General features: G+C 31.7%; 1 protein-coding gene across 2 annotated transcripts; it reads left to right on the forward strand.

The window, feature by feature from the left end:
• The first annotated feature begins 1,644 nt into the window (after positions 1–1,644).
• LOC112737412 (uncharacterized) lies at positions 1,645–8,833 on the forward strand. Of its 2 annotated transcripts, none has more exons than XM_025787315.3 (6): positions 1,645–2,376; positions 2,465–2,597; positions 3,459–3,594; positions 4,243–4,279; positions 5,900–6,224; positions 7,366–8,833. In XM_025787315.3, the coding sequence occupies exons 1-6, from the start codon at positions 2,194–2,196 to the stop codon at positions 7,389–7,391; spliced, it is 840 nt and encodes a 279-aa protein (XP_025643100.1). In that variant the 5' UTR covers positions 1,645–2,193; the 3' UTR covers positions 7,392–8,833. The 2 variants fall into 2 exon arrangements, with proteins under 2 accessions (XP_025643100.1, XP_025643098.1); XM_025787313.3 differs by having other exon boundaries at positions 1,706–2,376; positions 7,386–8,833.
• The last annotated feature ends 1,330 nt before the right edge of the window (positions 8,834–10,163 follow it).

Consider the following 10,163-nt stretch of genomic DNA (forward strand, 5'->3'; position numbering starts at 1 on the left):
ATATAGTGTAATTATATGATTCTACAAAATATTTTAAAACGTCTGCACAAAAATATAGTTTAATAAAAAACCGTAGACGCATGGGATCACTCATCAGTGTGGTCAGTATGAATGACAGTATATGCTTTAGACAACCGCCATTGGACGTTTGACCGTTGACTTCCCGCCACTGCAGAACAGAATACCGAACACTGTTGGCGCCATTTGAAGTACACTCCGTTCCGTTTGTCGGGCCAAAAAGGTAATTAACAAAAGAAGTGAGGGTAATTATGCACCCCACACCACATGTCTCCTCAAAATAATAGAAAGTGCAAAGACGAAGGAACATAATAATATCACTGCATCATCCACTCCCACGCCCCCATCATTGCGCGTGGACCTCCCACTCTTCACCCCTCATTCCTCACGCGCCTTTTCTTCCGGTCTGAACCGCTCTACCCCATTATTGGATTCGACCGCCTCCAACTGCTCACTGCTGACCGTTAATAATCATCATCTTGTTCGTTAGGGCTCAGTTTTCGCTTTGTATTTTTCTCTCTCTTTCGTTAATGCGTAAATACGTAGGATATACCTACAGCTACAAGTACGTAGAGATACGACATCAATTATATGACATAAATCGGATAATATGTGCATGTTTCTACTTCATTTATATAATTACAATTCTATATGGTTACAATTACAATATAAATGTTATTTAGGATGTCGTTAATAAGTTCATCTTTTTTTTTTTTTCATTTGATAATTGTTTTGAATATTTTACTAGTATGTATTTTATGCTAATTAAAGGTATTTAAAAATTAATAAAATTAATTATTATGATCTATAGTAAATAGTAAATCATCTAAAAGTATATATTCTTTTATAAACATCACCTCACTTTATATTATTACGTACATTCATTATTGTAATGAACTCTCTCGTTTGCTATTTGTATGGTTATATATAAGTAGAAAGTTTTGACTACACAACTAACCGTGTATAATTATTAATCTCAATTCACTGTATTTTTCCTTTGTGTAAATCAGTTCTTCAAAATTATGTAGATGACGTATCTTTTTACTCAACAAATACATTGTTTATATTTTCCTTAAGCTTTTAGCAAAAATATTTCACAGATACTAAAAATTAAATCAGTTATCAAATAAATTAATTTTTCTAATAAAATAATTAACTTTTAAAATAATCAAATCAGTCATAACAGAATAATCAAATTTGTATAATTAAACTTGGTTAGTAGCATGATAAAAAAAAAAATTCTGAGATACCAAATATATATTTCTATCCGTGATGACTAATTTTTTATGTATATATACTATGATATAATTGCTTTTAATTATGTATAAATTATCCTTGAATTTTCTTAAATATACCACTTTGTCACACACACATATTCTTAAGTCAATTGATGAAAAAAGTGAGTTTATATAATCAATTGAAACATGTCAAAAAATTTAGGGCAGGTGTAGTTTGCATTTTCATTTTTTTTTAGAAAATACTAGAAATAAAAATAAAAAAATAAAATTACACCGGTCACAATTATGGGAAAATATTGTGAAAGTTTGGGGCTAAAATATATATTGTAAAATTTAGAGGCGGAAAGTGGAATAAATGATATTTATGATTTATTTGATAAGATACGGTAGATCCGGTTGAAGTAGAACTATATGTGGATATGAGATCCCGAGTGAGGGTTGGTTTATTGGGGTTTGGTTTGATTTAAAAATTGAATAATGGAAGGCAGGTGGGGGATGGTGTGTATATAATTCATGTCCTTATTATGTGACCCCCTTTCCTCTTTCTTTTTTTTTCTCCTTCCTTCCTTCCTTCTAACTTTTGCTTTCTCTCTTTTTGATCTCTGACCTAATTGTCTCTCTTCTCTCTTCTCACTTCTCAATATCTCCCTCTCCCTCCACCACCACCCACAAACCTAGCTAGCTGCTTCTCTCTCTCTCTCTCTCTCTCTCATCGTCTTCTCTTCTTAGATCTCTCTGTCCATAGACTCATATTATTCTTGACACACAAATAATAATATAGCTGCTGACTACTCTAGCTACAAGCAAGCTCAAGATAAGGATAATAATAAGAAGCAAGAAGATTGGAGAAGTTTGAATTTGATCATATCATATCATAGAATCGGTGGATCAGCTTAATCAAGAGTGAATATAATAATAATATATTGAAGCAAGGAAGATGACTCCAGTGAATTTGGCAGGGCAGTTCGGAGACACCACATACACCAAGGTTTTTGTTGGAGGCTTGGCTTGGGAGACTCAGAAAGAGACCATGAAGAAATACTTTGAGCAATTCGGTGAGATCTTGGAAGCTGTTGTCATCACTGACAAAGCCACCGGAAGATCTAAAGGCTACGGTTTTGTATGTTCATTATTTCTCTTCCACTTAGATCTCAAATTAATAATCCACATGAACCAATTTCATAACCGCTACTTTGTTATTTTATTAGGTCACGTTTCGCGAACCAGAAGCTGCCATGAGAGCTTGTGTGGATGCTGCTCCAGTAATTGATGGAAGAAGAGCTAACTGCAACCTTGCTTCTTTGGGTGTCCAGAGATCTAAGCCTTCAACCCCAAAGCATGGTCCGTTTTATTCTTAATTATACAAAACCAACTTCATTCTCTTTTTATTTCTTTAATTTCTTCTGCTTTCATTCTTATTATATATGTATTTTATCTGAATTTAGCAAGGTTGTGATTGATATGATATATAAGATCTTGGGAAAGTTCCATAACATCTTTTCCATTTTGATCAGTTTGTCACTGTTCAAAGATGCTCTCATCATATCAATTCTCAACCCCGTTCATATTCTTCCACTACTACTACTCACTCATAAAATCTTCATGTTAACTAATTAATGGATATTCCTCTCTTGCAAGTTGTCATTGATTGTGTGTTATATATATATTCTTTGATGAGAATGGAAGACACACACACACAGCTAATACATACATGGCAACTAAGCTTGAATATTCTTCCAGAGTGGAAAGTTCCATTTTTTTTGGTTATCCAAACTGAGGGTTTTCATGTATAATTTTTGGGAAACAACTACATGAAATGTCCCTTGCAAGCCATGGAACCCAAACAATGCAAATTTACTTCATTATACTTTATTCCAATTCCTTTACTAACCTTTTTCTTTTTCATCACTACTTATTCACATATATAAATATTTATCTTACTCGCTATAAAAGAAACCATTAAAACAAACAGCATATCATTTGTTTTTATGTAAAAATGGTTAAAAATTATTAAATTTTATATGAAAATAACTTTGTATGAGTATCTACAGTAAAACAAACATTATTCTGATTATACAAATGAATAAGCAAAGAACAAAACATGTACATTATATATTTCTTTAATTACTATACAATATATAAAAATTGTTATTATTATTATTATTAGTTTTGGTATGATGATTTATAATTTTTGTTTTTCAGGAGGAAGTGGAAGGAACTTTAGAGTAATGGGGTCTTTCCAGACAGGGTTTGGAGGGGGAGTGGGATCAGCTTTTCCATCGGCAGCAACCTTCCCTCATTATGCTATCCAGCAAGGGATACCATATAACGTTTATGGGTATGAATATGAATATCAATATATATACTTATATATTATTAATTATAACTAACTCTTTATTGCATGCTACTCTTTCTCTCTCTATAACTGTACTGCTTCTACAAATAACAAAGGTGGCAATGGCACGTGCAATGCCAACTCATGCACAACAAATAAAACCATCCAATTTCGTTTTTTTATAATCTTTTTTTCTTTTTTTAACTAAGCTTATCACTCAACAGTATGAAGCACGCTTTGCCACTTCATATCTCTATTCTTTTACACAGAATCAACCTCCACATGATCCTTAAATACACCTTTTTCCATCTCTCTCTCTCTCTGTCATGTGCGCGGTAACAAATCAAAGAGAAAATGGAAGACATACACAACATGTGAAAATAGTCTTCTACATTGTTTGACCAAACTTCTGTTAACTAACTAACCAACCAACCAAGATACCTAAATTTACGTGCTTCATGGAAACTCTAGCATATATACACCAAAATGAAGGATCTTGTAGTTGATTCCATATATATACTTCAATCGAGTATTGCATTTTATTATTACATAGATGATTTCGTTAAACTAGTGTCTTTATTAGCTTGATTAACTTTTAAGTTCTCACTTTAATCTTGTCTTTGTTTATTCTTTGATGATCACTATTTGCAGGTACTCTCCTTACTCACCGGATTACACTTACCCCACGGTTTGTACACATTTTTTTGTTTTTACTTTTACTATTTTTCTTTTGTCTGCTCTATGCATATCTTTTTAACTTAGGATCCGTTTTGAACCCTTACTTTTAGGTCACGCACCATGGCTTTTGAACTTTCTTTCACCAAATCAAACTATTTCCACCACCTTCTCACTTTTTTTTTTCATGATGATGATGATTTCACTTAAAATATCTAATTTGAAATAGTCTTCAATCACATCTTATAAGAGAAAAACTGAGTTTATTTTATTATATTGATCATTCAAATTTCATCAGTGAAACTGTTTTAATACTTATTTTGGTGGAAACTCAGGTGCAGTCGACTTTACGTGAAGTTATAACTGAAAGCCGTCAGATAAAAATTTAGTCAAATTAGTCAAGCCATCTAATGGCTCTCAGCTATTAACTTCACGTGAAGTCGACTGAACCTAAATTTCCATTACTTATTTTTTAGGGTTGGAGAAATTTTATATATGTTATTCTAAAATCTTCGGTTTGGAAAAATATAGGCCTTGGTTTCTTTAATTGACTTTTTATGCAATTTAAATCCCTTAATCATGTTTCTAATAGTACAATCATCATGTATGTTAAATCATGACGTGGAAATTCGAGTCAATATATATATAATTAATGTATCCCCACAATCAAAATCAAGTGAACGAACAGTTAAAATTACAGCAAATCTCCTGACTCACAACTACTTCAAAGGTTGATTTATATATCTATCTTAATAAATGTGCTGAACATTGATTTTAGCAGGCCTACTAGAATAGTAATAATAGAAAAGGCTCAATTATATATGATGATCACTGTATTATGATAATGTAAACATAAAGTATAACACTGTGTCCGGCCGGCTAAACAAAAGAAGATAACTTATGATTAAAGCAAGATAAAAAAAAAAAAAAACAATCCAATGAAAAGGGTTGGTAATTATCTGGTATTAAAGAGAATCCTCTTTATCTCCTTTTGGGGACGGGGTTAAAACGGTAATTGTAGTGGAGGGTTGCACCACTATGGTGTTGGCACCAACCTGTTTTTACTAGAATCAAAAACCATTCATGATTGTACCATACAGAATGTGGAGAAGAACGTGGTAAGTCGGTGGGCATGGCCACTATTTGCACAATATAATAATAATAATTAATATATAATAATAATGATTCCCGAAGAACCAATGAATGAATGAGTACTGGTCAAAGTGTTCCTTGTCCTGTCTTTCCAACTTTCTTTCTTTATTCAGTTTATTGTGTGTGTAACATGTCAAAGTGGTCCATATTCTAGGTCACACTTTCACAGTCTTCTAAATTCATGGGGCGCCAAATAATTTCTAATTTAATTCTCTAAATCATCATAGCGGTCCACCCTTTAAATGAACATAGAGAAGAAATAAAGAAACTATTCGAATAGTATATATGTGATATTAATTAAAAATAGAGGATATACATGCAATCCTATCTATATGTAAAGTTAATAATTCAATATCGTTATATGATTTAACATGTTTTATAAAACTTTTTAGCGTTTTTGATAACGCGAGATTAATAATAATAATAATGTAATTAAAATAGTTAAAAAGGTTTTTATTTTTGTAAAATGTGGAGAATGCAGAGCTACTACAGTGTGTATGGAGGTGCAGCAACAGCACAGTACCCAGTGTATGGAACGGGACACGCTGGAGGAATGATGACGGGTGCCGGGGCAGCAGCGGCGGCGGCAGCAGCCACGGCGTTTTATCCGTATATGCAGTACGGAGGAGAAGGGAGTGGCGGAGGTGGATCAACCGGCGGGAGCTATACTACTTCAGGGCAGGGTTATGGTGTGAATTATCCGCCTCATCAACTGTTTCAGTATTCTCCGATTGCTTCAACCGGTGGCTATGCTCAGCACTATGCAACTCCCATGTCCCTTGCTCCTTCCCCTGCCTTGCAATCAGGTTTGTACTCCATTTTCCACTTAATTATCAACCTTTTCTTTTTCTTTCCTCCTTCAACCCAACATTTTGGATTCAATTTTTGCTCACTTTCTTAGCTATTCATCTTATACATAATCAACCATCAAGATGTTGGTATCTAACAAACTTTGAAATCACAAATTTTAGGTTTAAGTATTTAATATACATAAGATTTTACACAAAGCGAAAACTCAAATACAGTTATTGTAAAATTGATAAATAAATATTAATGACCTAGCAAAATTTAATATAAATAAGATATTTCACACTCCGTACGTATGCATGTGGCATGTGCATGAATAATGCTCATCGTCAGAATTATTTGGAATTGGACTATAGATTATGACGTATATACAAGTGCATTTTAATATGGGAAAGTTTTCAAATGTACCGTCTTATCGGTATTACAGTGATTTTTAACCGTGAATCTTAATTATATATATTTTTTATAATTAAGATTAACGGTTAAAAATTAGTAAAACATCGATATAGCGATACACTTAAAAATTTTCTTTTAATATGTTTATACTATCATGATTATGGCAGTTATAATATTTTAAAAAATATTAATAAAATTAAAATAATATTTTTTTATTATTTAACTTTTTTTTAAAAAATAATACTAAAAAAATGTTATTATAATATAAAAAAATACGACTTTAACTACTGTAACTACCGTAAATATAAACATAATATAATCTACCATATATTTATGTATTGTATCAGTAGTAATATTTGAATTTACATTTTTGGTTAATGTATTTTATATAAAATTATGCTACATTGCCCATAAATATTATTATTTTTGGTTAATACACAGTAATAATTTACACTGATATTTATAAACGTTTTATTTACACATAAGAAATTTATAATTTATACTTATATTTATTAAAATTTTACACTCATAAATCAATATAATTTATACTTATATTTTTAAAATTTATATACATAAATTAATAAAATGACAATTTAGTATTTGTGTTAGTCAAATAATAACTAAAAATACTAAAAATTGCTTGCCCAACAGTTTCTCTTTTATATATACATAGATTGAATTAATAGTTGAAGATATTTTTCGATCCGAACGAAGAAAGAGGCATAATACTAACATCTTTGACAGTGTGTTTTGCTGTGCCGCAGGCGTGACAATGGCTCTTCAAGCTCCAATTCCTCATCGCTAGAGACTTATAAAATGAAACACTAAGCTATGTCATCCCATCATCGTCACTTATTGCATGCATGCTTCTTCAAGTCTCTCATCATCATCATCATCATCAATCAACCTTTTGGCCTAACCATGGTGCTCTCTTTCACACACACGCACTCTTCCACACTAACACAAAACAAAAGTCCATCAATGGCATTTGGGCTTTTGCATAAGATGCCCCCCGTAGGGGCTCAAAAAGTTACTCCATGCATATGAAAAGAAAAAAACAAACAAGGTTGCATCTTTCAATGGAAGGTTCCATGGAGTGAACCAAAAATAAAGATGCAATCTTTCACCAACACAAGCTATACGGAGATGGCTTGGGAAGTTGGAAAAAGAATGAGAAAAAAAAAAAAACACTTAGCCCCCGGAAAAGGCTAAGTCAAAAGAACCATCTTGTTTAACTTGAGTCCAAGGAGGACTAAGTCAAAGTCTAGAATGGTTTCAAAAACTGTAAATTTTGAAGATCAAACATAGATAGATGATCATCAAGTAGAAGTTAGTTATGCAAAAATAGGTAATCCCTCCAATCACCTCTCTGCATGAAAGAGGAACTTTTTTTTTTGGGCAATCATGGACATTTGGATGTCCCAGTTTTTTTGTATGGCAACATCTAGCTACTAGTCTTAGCTTTTAGTATTAGGACCAAGTCGTGTATTCACAAAATGTTTTTTTTTTTTATTAAATCAACTTCTTCATTTCAATTTTCACTAAGAAAAAGGGTTTAACCAACCAATTAACCATGTTCTTCCCTTTGGGTAAGGGAAGGCAAAAAATGCAATGATTAACTACTGTTTTTGTTTTTAATTTCCTTGTAAAAATTCAATTGCGGCTTAAACTATGGGAGTTTAAGCCCAATACTAATGTTTTAGGAGGGGTAGATTAGGATCATGTTGAGAACTGCATCAATGGAATGTGGAACTCAAAAGCACTTATTAATTTGCATGTAACCCTGGGAGATATTTTGGAATTCCCTTGGGTACACTTCACTTACTCACCAACCATGGTTAGGGCATAGGTGAATGAATGATCTCTCTCATCATCACTCTCAGTCTTCGTTCTTCTGTCACTCTCTCTTCCTCTATATTACATCGAGATTATGGACCTTGATACTCGGTTATTATTAATTATATGGTTTGTATTGCATTGTAATTAGGATGCTAAAATAGGAGAAGAATTAATTCCTTCTCTCTATCCATTCCGGATATGGATGTGAGAATGGAACTACTCTATCTATATGCGTTTAATCAATCTCATGTTATGCTTGCTTGATTGCTTTTGTTGTTCAACATATGTCAACATGAGCAAATCAAGTTAATGCTTCAACTATGTTACATTCATCATTTTGTTATATATCAATCCACCCACCTTATTAAGTAAATCTGGTTATATATATGATATATCACGTGGATATAATCATAATCCACCACGTCCCATGCATGCAGATCAGAAATTCCTGATTCAATTATATTATACATTTATGTATATACACTTGTGACGTTGTTTTAGTTTCTTTCTTTCGTCCAAGTTTTATTTAGAAATAAAATTGAACTATGGAAATAATCAAATAATATCATTTAATTTAATTTAAATCAGAGCATGCTGGTTTACCTTCTTGTTGTCGGCAAGTAGGGGTGGCAACGGGCGGGTAAGGGCAGGTTTTTACTTTATCCGATCCCGCCCCTCTTTATAATAATCCGTATAAAATCTGTTCCGCTTTTATCTGAGGATCGTAAATGGTTGAATCCTAACCCGTTCCGTCCCTACCCACCCCTATAATTATTAAAATATAATAAATAAAATTAAATTATAAATTTATATAACCATCATTATATACATCACATAAATTAAAGTAAAATTTTAAATATGATACAATATTATCAATCAGTTTACTAATTATTTTATACATATTATACATTATATATTATATATATATCGAAATGAATAGAACCTAAATCCGACCCTATTCCACTCCATTAAAAATTTGCTCTAATACAAAGCGAATAATTACCCATCTCGAACAAATAGGGACTGAATAAATACCATAAATTCAAATGGTATTGTCATTCCTATTCACAAGTAGCTTTTGTGAAGTTTAAACAAAGCCCAAAACAAATGAGAAGTGCCAGACAAAATCTAGGACATCACGTAATGCTAGAAGGACCTTCTACAGCCTATCATATGGTCCCCACTTCCCACCCTCCAAAATTGATAAGAATAAGTATAAATGTGTAATAGAAAACTAATTTTTAATTAATTAATATTAATCAATTTTTGTATTATAAATTTATTTTTTAATTATAATTTTTTATAAAAAATTTAGAATTTAAAATAAAAATAATTTAAAAAATTAACTAATATTAAATTGAAATTAATTCGTTATTCGAATTAAATAAATAAATAAAGTTAGAATAATGATTTACAATCAAGTTAATTATCCAACTAAATCTAACTAAAATGATATAACCTAATTGACATTCTCGCACCACTAAACATGTCAATATATGTAACTATCGTTTTTTTATGTGGACTTCATTTTTTTTTCAAATTTTTATGCGTTCTTCTTCTTCTTTCCACTCTTGATGATGCTCTTTTTCTCTTTTTTTTTTCCTCATCTTTTTTTTATTATTGTCGTTGTCACCACCACCATGCCACCACCTCCATCTCCTCCTCCTCCTCTTTCTTTTCTCATTTGAATTTTTTCGATATCC

Source organism: Arachis hypogaea, chromosome 13, assembly GCF_003086295.3.
Source record: "Arachis hypogaea cultivar Tifrunner chromosome 13, arahy.Tifrunner.gnm2.J5K5, whole genome shotgun sequence".
NCBI lineage: Eukaryota > Viridiplantae > Streptophyta > Magnoliopsida > Fabales > Fabaceae > Arachis > Arachis hypogaea.